At 43.8% G+C, this 12,556-nt stretch overlaps 1 protein-coding gene across 1 annotated transcript; it reads left to right on the top strand.

The window, feature by feature from the left end:
• The first annotated feature begins 448 nt into the window (after window positions 1-448).
• Window positions 449-6,170, top strand: LOC133136860 (scavenger receptor cysteine-rich type 1 protein M130-like). The gene is made up of 5 exons (XM_061254662.1): window positions 449-495; window positions 1,166-1,474; window positions 4,544-4,624; window positions 5,042-5,119; window positions 5,294-6,170. The coding sequence occupies exons 2-5, from the start codon at window positions 1,270-1,272 to the stop codon at window positions 5,350-5,352; spliced, it is 423 nt and encodes a 140-aa protein (XP_061110646.1). The 5' UTR covers window positions 449-495; window positions 1,166-1,269; the 3' UTR covers window positions 5,353-6,170.
• Window positions 6,171-12,556: the final 6,386 nt, after the last annotated feature.

Consider the following 12,556-nt stretch of genomic DNA (forward strand, 5'->3'; position numbering starts at 1 on the left):
AATCCTGCAAACACAGTATTACTCCCAGTGGGAACAGGAGAATAAACCTTAATCCTGCACAGTATTACTCCCAGTGGGAACAGGAGAATAAACCTTAATCCTGCAACCACATTATTACTCCCAGTGGGAACAGGAGAATAAATCTTAATCCTGCAAACACAGTATTACTCCCAGTGGGAACAGTAGAATTAAACTCTCAAGCAGAACTGGCTCATTTTCAGATGACGAACAGGATATCATTTTTATTGATCACATCGTTTTAGCTTAAACTGGTGTATATGTAAGGCAGATTATTAGTCAGGAACATTTGTTTTTGCATAACCCCATGGATGAAATTGGATCTGAAGCTTTCAGGGGACTCTTTATGATATCCTTTTTTAATTTATAGTTGATTTATATTAAATTATTTTCCCCACATCAAAGCGGAAGAGGATGAGAATAAGCCACGGAGCAAGTTGTCATGTTCCTCAGTGAAAAATCAGAGATCTTGCACAAGTAAGTTTTTATAGACTGAATCCCATGATCTATCAACATGCGATGAGGTATCAACAGGCCAGCATGCAACTGAGTATCCTGAGTCCCAAATCTACTCCTGTGGGAACTGTCATGCATGCATGATGGTCATTGACTGTGTTGACGGTATTTCATTAAAAATAATGTCATTGTCATTGAGAACATTCTTCTACAATGAAGGAGGGGAGATTTGTATTCCATCAAAAATGAAATATCAAAGTAAACTGAATCATTTGCTAATTTGAATGTATAAAATTGCACAATGAACATAATGCATGTGAAACTCTGAATATATTCACTTCGGTGTCATGAGATCAGCCGTAATGTCAGTGGAGATGTGTCTGTGGATGACAAACCTAATGAGATCAGCCATAATGTCAGTGGAGATGTGTCTGTAGATGTGAAACCTCATGAGATCAGCCATAATGTCAGTGGAGATGTGTCTGTACATATTAAACCTAATGAGATCAGCCGTAATGTCAGTGGAGATGTGTCTGTAGATGTTAAACCGAATGAGATCAGCCATAATGTCAGTGGAGATGTGTCTGTAGATGTTAAACCTAATGAGATCAGCCATAATGTCAGTGGAGATGTGTGTAGGAGATGTTAAGCGTATTGAGGCTGCGCAGTTCATCTGTGGATCCTGCTCTAGATCACTGGCCCCTCCGGGTGGTGGGGGGGGCAGGCGGGTGCTCTGGGAGGCTGGAGGTGTTCCATGGGGGCTCCTGGCGGTCGGTGTGTGGAGACTCCTGGGACATGATGGATGCCCGTGTGGTGTGCAGACAGCTGGGCTGTGTGTTAGCACAGGGGGCTCATGGTAATGCTACTTTTGGGACGGGGAATGGCGCCCTCTGGCTGACTGAGGTGAACTGCAGGGGCACTGAGCTGCACCTGTGGGACTGCCCACACTCTGTGCACAGCAGCTGCCGATCGCAGAACCAGGCTGTGGTCACCTGCACAGGTGAGCCTGCACCTCCACATCGCACCTGGTCCAGTGGCAGCTTCTGTGAAGATGAATCACTGTGGCCCTGACAGAAACACACATCCACACGCCTAGGAGCGGCTTAAAGATCCACCGCATCACACCTCTACGATGACTTCACTTCCACAATCACGCAGAATGCAAGCAGAAATAATGCCTTGGAGCTTCTTCAGAAGCCCTTTATCAGGGGAGCTTACAGACGTGTTTGCGTACATAAAGGCAGAGAGAACACCATCGGGGTCACAACCCATACCAGTGCGCAGGAACAGTCTTTAGTGCTAACTACCACTCCATATCTGAGTGTTCACTCTCAATGGTTATTCCTCTGTATTAGGACAGACACCTAGAGGATTACATTCTGTCTGGTGTGGCTGTCTGAAGTCTCTTAATACTCACATAAAGCTAGCAGTTTGCTAAAATGAAATAGGCAGTTTTTTGTACGGTAAAAAAAACATCCACACCGATGAGCCAACGCATTATGACCACATAAGGACCTGAGCGACCGTGACAAGGGCCAAGTTGTCAAGGCCAGATGACTGGGTTGGAGCATCTCTGAAACGGCAAAGCTTTTAGTCCGATCCAGGGCAGCTACACCTTGCACCTTACTGACTGCAAGGATCTGCTGCTAACATCTTGGTGACAGACACCACAGCCCACCTTCAGAGGGCTCAATGTTTTGGCTCATCGGTACAGTCCTGTACAGAAAGCACAACTTCAGCCAACATATGTATCTACGTTAGGCGCTAAACTTAGTCTTGCATCTGTTTTCTGTTATTGCACTGGGTATCTTGGGGAATGACTAATGGCAGATCGGGGCTTTGCTTTGAGGGGCAGCGAGGCTGCATCAGTAAAGTAAATGACAGGGAGTGCTCAGCTGGTGGAAGCACAGCTAGGTGGTCCTTGTGTGTCCTGGCGTGCCCATTGTAGGTGCCTGCTGATGCCCAGCACCTCGTCTTCCTCCTTTACAGCTGTGACCGTGCATACGCCACCCACGCCCATGCTGCCCGTGTCCAAGAGTCCCGTGTCCAAGAGTCCCGTGTCTAAGCGTAACGTGCCCAAACCTCCCCCGCCCCCTCCTTCCGGCCTGTCTATCCCAGCAGTGGCCTTCCTGGTGATGGGGGCGCTGTCCTTCCTGCTGCTGGTGCTGCTGGGGGTTCTGCTGCTCCAGAACAGAGATCTGAGGAGAGGTAGGGGCTGGACGGACCCTGGGCGAGCCGGCTTAATTATCCCACCATGGGGACATTAATTTGTCTCAAAGACGCAACACAGAACAAAACCGAACACATCAACATACAGTACACACAGGGGAAATGTAGGACTGAGTTGTGCTTCATAACTCAGCTTTCAGTCGCTCACCAGACAGCCAGTCGCTCCCCAGTCTGGCCGGATAAGCTGTGCATGATGTGACCTCAGATGAGCGGTCCTACAGGGCCCTGGTTGATCCCACAGAGCTCCCTGAGAGGACACCCTGACTCTGTGCTTCTCTGTCTCTGTTCACACAGCCCTGTCTCAGTGGGACCACGCCCGTCTCCTCGAGCCCATCTACGAGGAGATCAAGTACAACCTGGAGAGCGGGGGAACGGACAGCGCCCCCCGGTGGGGTGAGTGACCCTAACCTGTCCTCAGGCTTAAACTCACTGTGGAACGTGCGTGGTGTGGGCGGGGCCAGGACTCACCCTGTCCTGTTCACAGGGAGGAGCCTATCTGAGGACCCGCCCTCCGGGTATGAAGACGTGGGGGACGGCAAGGGACACTCCCTCTCAGGTAGGAGGTGGTACTGCAGCTGTGTAGGAGGTGCTGCTGTGGTCCAGGGAGAGTAGTGGAGGTCTGTGTAGGAGGTGCTGCTGTGGTCCAGGTAAAGTAGTGGAGGTCTGTATAGGAGGTGCTGCTGTGGTCCAGGGAAAGTAGTGGAGGTCTGTGTAGGAGGTGCTGCTGTGTTCCAGGTAAAGTAGTGGAGGTCTGTGTAGGAGGTGCTGCTGTGGTCCAGGTAAAGTAGTGGAGGTCTGTGTAGGAGGTGCTGCTGTGGTCCAGGGAAAGTACTGGAGGTCTGTGTAGGAGGTGCTGCTGTGGTCCAGGTAAAGTAGTGGAGGTCTGTGTAGGAGGTGCTGCTGTGGTCCAGGGAAAGTACTGGAGGTCTGTGTAGGAGGTGCTGCTGTGGTCCAGGTAAAGTAGTGGAGGTCTGTGTAGGAGGTGCTGCTGTGGTCCAGGGAAAGTAGTGGAGGTCTGTGTAGGAGGTGCTGCTGTGTGATTTTGGGAGGGGTGGAACTCCTGAGTGCTGCTCGGAGCTTCACTGGGTTACGTAGCAAAGGTTATGGGCCACTCTGATGTGTGTGATAACTTGGGTGACTTGAGACAACTTGCCCCACATGGATGTGTTATCAGCCAGACAGCAGTGATTCAGCATCCCAACTCTCCTTGCTCCTCTGCAAGATCACATTTTTAAACTCTCACATGAGCGATAACTTGGGTGATTTGAGACAACTTGTCCCACTCTCACGAGTGACAACGAGGGTGATTTGAGACAACTTTCCCCACTCTGATGTGTGTGATCATGAGGGCAATTTGAGACTACTTGCCCCACTCTCACGAGTGATAACGAGGGTGATTTGAGACAACTTTCCCCACTCTGATGTGTGTGATCATGAGGGCAATTTGAGACTACTTGCCCCACTCTGACGTGTGTGATAATTAGGGTGATTTGAGACAACTTTCCCCACTCTCACGAGTGATAACAAGGGTGATTTGGGCCAACTTGCCTCACTCTGATGTGTGTGATTATTAGGGAGATTTGAGACAACTTGCCCCACTCTGTCATGAGAAATAACTAGGGTGATTTGAGACAACTTGCCCCACTCTGACGTGTGTGATAATTAATTGTCCTGCTGTGTGAGGGTCCCCACAAGTCTCTGCAGGTCCCCACAAGTCTCCACAAATCCCCACAGGTCCCCACAAGTCCCCACAAGTCCCCACAAGTCCCCACAAGTCCCCACAAGTCCCCACAAGTCCCCACAAGTCCCCACAAGTCCCCACAAGTCTCCTTGCTTTCAGGGGACCTGGTGATGGAGGACGCCGCAGAGAGCTACGATGATGTCATCACTGCTGTGGATGCGCACCCAGACAGTGTGGCAGGTGAGTGTTTTCATTGGCCGGGGCGATCATTCACCACTTTCTCCTCCTGAATACATCTGTTTGCATTCAGTCTTCTGTATCGTCCTAATGAGTGGCTTGTGTTCAGCCCGTGGAAATCTCTCAATAAAGTTTTTCACATTAATTAACGAGAACAGGCCTTTCAGCCCGGCAATGATCGCCTTTTCCTACCACTAAAGTGCACCTAATGCTTTGTCTACCTACAAACTAGTCTGTTTTGATTTGATCACATAAAACAGTTCTTGATTGTAGTCCAGCCATAGACTTGGAAATAACTTTTAAAGTTGTTCCCCCAATGATTAATGTCACCACTACAACCAGCGAAGCCCATATGACCATTATAAGGCTCTACAGTGTTCCCAGTTTAACCAGCTCGGCTGCTGCTTCTGTCTGGTTAAGGGGAGCTGGCCGAGGGAGACGCACCAGAGTACTATGATGATGTCATCACCACCCAGCAGAGCCCGGAGGCTTTTTCAGGTTTAGTTTCTCTGGTTGCAGATGAATGTCGGAGCGAAACACAACCTGTCACCAAACTCACCGTCTTCTGCTCAGGGGGGTTGTGTGTCTGACTGCGGCCGTGTGATTTTCATTATTAATGTTACGTTTACATTCCGCGTTTTGATGCTAAGTTCATTATTCCATTTCCTCCAGCTGCCAGTGAGATGGACTATGATGATGTGGGGGAGGAGCCACCTGAAACAGCATTCTGAGATTTTGTGGGAGGAAGTGCCCGCCCAGCAGTTTGGATCGCACAGCTTACAGCATACACACAGCTAATGGAAAATGTTTTAATATAAGACCACATCCTCCTAGATCAGCCATTCATCAATGAGTAATTCACCTGAAATGATTGACAGCAGGTTCCTTAGCTTGCTCATGAATCAGGACATTGAAAGTGTTGGTACTTTTACACATTGGATATAGCAGCTGGCCAGATGATCATGTGATTACATATGGGACAATGGATTGCATTTTTAGGTATGTAAGAATGAAAACAATTATCTTTAGCCTGTGTAGGCCTTTGCTTTAGATGTGTGTGTATCTCCATCAAACCCTTTCAGTTGTGGGTACTGTGTGCATCATGTGTGGGTCAGAGCTGTCCGTGTTGGCTCTCTGATCGACACATGGATGTGTTATCAGCCAGACAGCAGTGATCCAGCATCCCAACTCTCCTTGCTCCTCTGCAAGATCACATTTTTAAACTCTCCTTGCTCCTCTGCAAGATCACATTTTAAAAGATGATTTTATTGTACATAGCTGGTGAGTTCCTTGCACTGGCTGCCTTGTTACTATTCAAAACTATTTCATACTACTGTCATTACTATTATTTCATACGACGTTAGAACAGAACTTCAATAATAGAAATATATATTTTTACTACCTTTTTATAAAATAGTTTTAGACATTTAGATTCTATATTTCTTGAAGACTTATACAGCTTTTGATTGACAGCATTCCATGAAAATTCAATAGTTTCACTAAAACGCTCAATGTATTTCTGTGCCTTAAGCAATACCAGTCTTTTAACAGCAGCACCTCAATATCATATGTTCAAATAAAGGCTTATAGAACGATTGATCTTTTTCTCCTGTGTATTTATTATAGCTCACTATATGACACTTACATTCAAAAGAGCAAATTCTGACCCTCAATATCTCACACGTTTCAAAAGCAATCTCAATGCCACCTGGGGCATTAGGACTCTTGTCCTGGAGCTCTGCCATCCTGAAGGTTTTCCATGAGATATGTCTTAAATTGGAGACATAGTTACACAAAAAACTATCAGTGCTTACAGCCACACTTTTGACATGATCTCATCAAGTTGCCATGGCGACCCTGCCCTGCTGGACTGCATGCCTTCAGCCGTGCTTGCAGGTTTAATTAACTTAACCAACTCTGTCTTTATATTTTAGAGTTAGGCATTGTATGTAAAGAAGGAATGAGCTAACTAGATGAGATTTCATATTGAAGTGATCTGTATATTTGAAATCTAATTCCCAAGTTCATTTTTCTGGCAGCTTGATCTAAAATAAGAGAAGTTACCCTGCTACTAATTTGCACTGTGTCGTCACAGTGGATTCTGTTCAGGGGAAACGAAGCTACAAACACTAGGCAGCACTAAATGTTCTCCAGCAATCTGCAGTGAACGTAGACATGCCACCATATATCATGTACAATCTTCACAAGATAACCATTCACTTTTTTTTTGCTAAACGTGAGGTGGTGGTTTGACTGCGTCTGTTGTCATGGATACTCACTTCTGATTGACAGCCCACAGGTCAGACACACTGCCGATTGGCAAGAATGTAAATGACCATGATGCGGTTTAAACATCTGGGTTTATACAATACCCCATATTCCTGCTGTGATCAGTGTTAACAGCTTCAATGATGAGCAGAATTATGAATACAACAGGCAAAATATATGTTTGGGTTCTTTTCAATTCATTAAATTGTGATTTTGTGACCTTTTTTTATAACCAAAATAAATGTATTTGAAACAGCAGGGATAGCAGTGCAGAGGTTGGACATCACAATTCAACATCTTATAAATACACTGGATTCATGCCACAACGCAGTTTAATAGGTGTATTAACAGTAGACTACTTTTTCCACTTCCTCTGCGCTTGTGAGCCGTCTGAATGCATGTGGCTTTGTAAGTAACTCTGGGTGAGTGTCGGAGTGGGAAGGGCATGTGGTTTAACAGCGCCCTGCGGGCAAACAGCCATGTTTCGCTCGATATTACGAGCGACTCAGCATTGCACCTGCTCCAGAGGGCATGTTCCAGATTAAGACTGCCGTTCCCCAACCCCCCTGGACTGAGCTGAAAAATATCAGTGTATGCTTTTATTTATTTTTTCATGGTTTAAACTGAGAGCTAGCTCAACAAGGCAGTGTTCACTTGATCAGTTGCAGCGTGAAAAATTGCAGGAGAAGATTTGTGCTGGGAGTTAAACAAGGACTTGCACATTTCACCCTTTGTTAGCCTGATCTTCCTGAACTGGTCCAAGAGTTGATGTGTGTGTGTGTGTGTGTGTGTGTGTGTGTGCGCGCTCTGGTTAGCATATGTTTGTGGGGACAAAATCTGTACACAGTCACGTCATGGGGACCAGTATGGGGATAAAAAAGCAGGTCCCCATGAGGGAAACCGTTAAAAAGCAATGCAGGAGCTGCTCAGAATGTGCCTGTGAAGTTTTTAGCATTGGCCCATAAGACACGTTTTTTGATCAGTGTGTGTGTGTAAAATGGTGGTTTTAACTGGTATTGCACTCCACACACACATTTCCTATTTGAATGCCCCACCCACATCCGGGTCCCCATAAGGAAGGATTTTCACACCAAGAGAGTGTAACAGGTGCCAAAGGAAGACTCATCTGAAATTGCCAACAAGACCTAGCAAAGATGCCTGCAAAAGTAGCAGATAGAACCAAAGTAAAACACAAGGTAAGCCAATTTGTATGAACGAACAATTAATTTAGCTTTAGTTAATAAGATAGCTCATTAGCACTAATTGGGCTGAGTCCTAAGTGCTAAGGGCTAAGTGTAGCCTTGTATTTTGCTGGGTTTTCACAATATAGTTGCATGTAACTCAGTATAAGGGGGTTTATTAGCTCTGATTGAGCAGGATAGCTAGTTAGCTCAATTTGCTCACATTTCTTCTCACAATTTGCAGGGCATGGATACTGTGTTTGTAAAACAGTGATATTTCTAATAGTGTTAAAGACTAAGAATTCTGACTGAATATAATGCACTCTTTTTTTTCTCTCTAAGTTTGAAATGCCACGAAGAATCAGCCCCCTTCAGGATGCCAATAGACATGTCATTTCAAGTACATAAATGCAGTGAAAGGTGTCTGATGTGATTTGTTGGGTAATAATTACATGATACACAATATACTGTGCATAAAACAGGTACAATTATTACCAGATGAGCATCAAATGCAAAACCTGAGGTTACATTAGATACTAGTAGGGCTGCAATGATTATTCAACATTATTGAAGTCAACAACAATTTGTTGACACAGAATTTAATGCTTGATGTGTTATTTAAAGACCTAAAATCAAAGAGCCAGCAATGCAATTAAAACCACAGGAGATAATTTGTTGTAGCAATACACTACAGGAAGTAAGGGGTGCAGTATTGCTCCCATTGTCTACCATGACTGTATTCTGCACTGCAAACATGGGGAGAAAGGAGAGAAAATTTCTATGGGAGAGAGTAAGAGCAATTTTCAAACAAGCCAAATTAGTTAGTGAAGTGTAGCATGTAAAGCGGACTTGGCTCTCTAAAGCAGCACTGCAGCAATGTAGGAGTGTTTACTGCTCAGTTACTTTGAATCGGGTGTGTTTTTGAGGAGTAGAGTATTAACTACATTGGTTAAGCTAAGATAGCTTAGTTAGCCTGGCCCAGCCAGCGACTCCTAGGAACAGACTACGTGACAACCAGGAATAGTTTGGTGACCATTGGAGAGACAATTGACAGCCGGAATGAAGACGGCACCCGGGAGCAGTATGGGTTAGCGCTCCAGCCTGTGTCTTCCGTGAGGAAGAAGCCCAACAAACCCACGAGAGGCCTTTAGGAGGAGCCGAAGGTGGAGCAGCGGATTGAGTGGCCCTGTCTTTCACTAAGGGCTGACCGTGGGTAGCTACTGGGACGTAAGTTGTGGCTTGATCAACCCCGGCTGAGTCACCTTGGCGAGGGTGTATCATGTAGACCCAAAACATCCTATGACCTCAGGGTACATCACTGATGATACGTCCCAGTTGCATCCTTGTGATGTTTTTTCATTACAGTAGATCTAATGCTACTGTTCACTGTATATCTGGTGCCCATGGACTCTTGGCCTTTTCCAGCTGAAAAAGTTGACTATGGCTTAAGTGCAAGGAAGACTACAGAGACGGAACGTCAGCACTAATCACCTTTAAGCAGCTGTTTTTGTATAGAACATTTTAGATGGTGAGCCTCATGAAATAACAGTTAAGGTGTAACATCAATGCAAAGGTGATGAAAGGATGGAAATGGGGGGAAACGTTTAGATAAGGTTGAAAATAGAATGAGATACAAAACACCACATACAAACAAAAATCTTGAGTCTGACACAACACTGCGTTAATGTTGGAACATAATAATAATAATAATAATAATAATAATAATAATAATAATGATGATGATGATGATGATGGCGGCACGGATGGTGCAGTGGGTAGCGACCTGTCCAGGGTGTATTCCTGCCTTTCACCCAATGTATGCTGGGATAGGCTCCAGCCCCCCTGCGACCCTGTTCAGGATAAGCGGGTTAAGATAATGGATGGATGGATAATAATGATTGGAGGGTGTGACAGAAATAACGTTATCATTAAAAAATGATCTGCTCAACACCAGATTGAAGCCTCTAAGTCAGATAAAAAATATTTTTCGTAATTGTCATCTTTATTCTGCAAGTTGTGTTTTAAACATTACCATGGACCTAACGATAATGGTAGAATGGATGGCTTTACCTGTTTTGTTGAAAATATTGTTGCTTTCTTTTACAGGACGTGGTGTATTTGCAAAGGGTACAATCAGCAGAGGACAATTTGTTGCCGAGTATAGGGGGGACATGAAAAATGATGCAGAATGAGCGCAGAAGAAGAGTTTACCACGCATCATGTGCTGCGTTTATGTTTGTATTGAGGCGGAGAGGGAAAACATGGTGGTAAGACTTCATTTTCCACCTATTCTACACCACACTATACCATATTCGAATATTGTGAATGGGACTCTGATCTGGTGTTTTTCTTTTTGTCATGTTCCCATCTTGTTTAAGCATTGATGCCTCAAGAGAAGATGGGTCATTGGCCAAATTGTAAGATGAAAAGGATTGATGTGAATGGAAAGCCACACCTCTCCTCCACACCCTGTTTGTTTGCCTTGAATGATATTCAAGAAGAAGAAATTACGTATGATTATGGAAGCGAAGACTGCCCATGGAGAACACAAGTATGTGATACAGTACACATTTTACAGAATGGCTCTGTATCATATTGGAAATATATTATAAATCTAATTTATCACCAAATCTTTCTTCATTATTGCATATTATTGAAAAAAATGCTATGACATTTGATGTTTTGAGTATGTTGGTATGCATCTCATTTAATTGATTTTTGTCTAAAACTTGAACCCTGAGCAAGTGTTAATTTTCTAAAAAGTTAGTGCAGATTGATCAATGGTTTATCGTCATCTCTCATTCTAAAATAGTCATGTTCAATGTGTTCATAGATGACCAGCATTACAGCTAAAGACGTGGCTTCAGATGACTCGCATCCCTCTTCCCCGTCTCTGAGTCAGATGGATGATGCTGCTGGTCCAAGCAACACTCAACAGGGATATTCATATCCATCACTTTTTCCAAGTTATTTTTTTCTCTATATATCTGAGCATTTATGATGATGGACAATAATTTTCATGATAATGTATTGTGCATAAGCACAGCAGGCAATTTCACATAATGCATTCAGAATGTTGGTGTTAGAGTATTTCAGGCAGATTTAATTTATCACAGGGATTATTCTCTTGTTTAGTTATCACTCTATTCTGGACACTCACGATGTCCCCACACCACACTTTAACCAAGTACCTGAGCAAAAACTGTGTAAAATGGTTTAATATGGTCCCCATAAGGAACTGAAATTTTGTTTACAGAAATGTCCCCACAAAGCCTGTTTGATTCAAGATGCGTGAAAGCACTAAGTATGAGTAAAAACAGTTTGAAAAATGTTTTAATACGGTCCCCATAAGGAAATGAAATTCTGTTTACAGAAATGTCCCCACAAAGCCCGTTTTATTCAAGATGTGTGAAAGCATCCAGAGCTTGGCTGGGTAGGAAGGAATGTGTACTATGATATTTGAAGTTCTCTCTCTGAAATCAATGTCATGCGTTTCATTCGAGAGAGATTCTGTCCGGACAATTGATCACTTCTTTTTTCCTTATTGTGTTGTACAGAGCTTACATCAGATTCACCATTGGTCTCTTGATAGATCATATTCTGAAACTGTATCATTATTCAATGTGTTTATAGATGACCAGCATTACAGCTAAAGACGTGGCTTCAGATGACTCTCATCCCTCTTCCCCGTCTCTGAGTCAGATGGATGATGCCGCTGGTCCAAGCAACACTCAACAGGTATATTCATATCCATCACTTTTTCCAAGTTATTTTTGTTCTCTATATATGTGAGCATTTGTGTTGTGCATAAGCACAGTAGGCAAACTTTTTTGAGATTACACTGCCTCCCGATGCCGCATATGGCTCAAATTTGGTGCCCATGATCAGAATGCACACGCGATCCACTGTGCCGAATTTGGGCCCTGTCTGAAAGCAGCCAGAGCTTGGCTGGGGAGGGGATTTCTAACTCCTTTTACATTACCTTTTAAATATCGTTTGATGGTAAATATTTATATTTTCACTTTTTATTTGCAGGCTATGACAGTGACACACAGTGACAGTGACACATTTGAGGATTTCGTACCAAGACTGAGACGGACTAAAAGTGTCAATGTAAGTTTATCCATCATGGGGGGAAAAACAAAATGGATTAAAAAGGAGTTTGTTTTTTACTTACTGGAAATGTATTTGGACCCTCAATCATCTATTATTATGGATGGATTATATCACCAAATGAATTCCCTAAATCATTTTTTTTCTTAAAACAGTCAAAATTAAAATTTGAGCAATTGTTACCAGCGAGAGGACCTAATTCCCAAACTTTGCAAAATTTTCAAAAGGAAAAAAAACCTTTTTTCAATGATTGTCAGCTTACCATTAAAGGGAGTCCATGATGAAATAGCATACAAAAGAAGCTACTGTTGCACTCAAAATCTAAACAAAAACACTTTCGACTGTCAGTCTTTTTCATGATAGTATGTGGATT

This window comes from Conger conger, chromosome 9 (genome assembly GCF_963514075.1).
Source record: "Conger conger chromosome 9, fConCon1.1, whole genome shotgun sequence".
Taxonomy (NCBI): Eukaryota; Metazoa; Chordata; class Actinopteri; order Anguilliformes; family Congridae; genus Conger; species Conger conger.

What these genes read in the sequence shown, in the direction of transcription:
- LOC133136860 (XM_061254662.1), top strand. Translation starts at nt 1,270, where the DNA reads ATGATGGATGCCCGTGTGGTGTGCAGACAGCTGGGCTGTGTGTTAGCA. An exon ending in GGCTGTGGTCACCTGCACAG is followed by an intron (nt 1,475 to 4,543) that starts GTGAGCCTGCAC and finishes CCTTGCTTTCAG; the next exon opens with GGGACCTGGTGATGGAGGAC. An exon ending in GAGCCCGGAGGCTTTTTCAG is followed by an intron (nt 5,120 to 5,293) that starts GTTTAGTTTCTC and finishes CATTTCCTCCAG; the next exon opens with CTGCCAGTGAGATGGACTAT.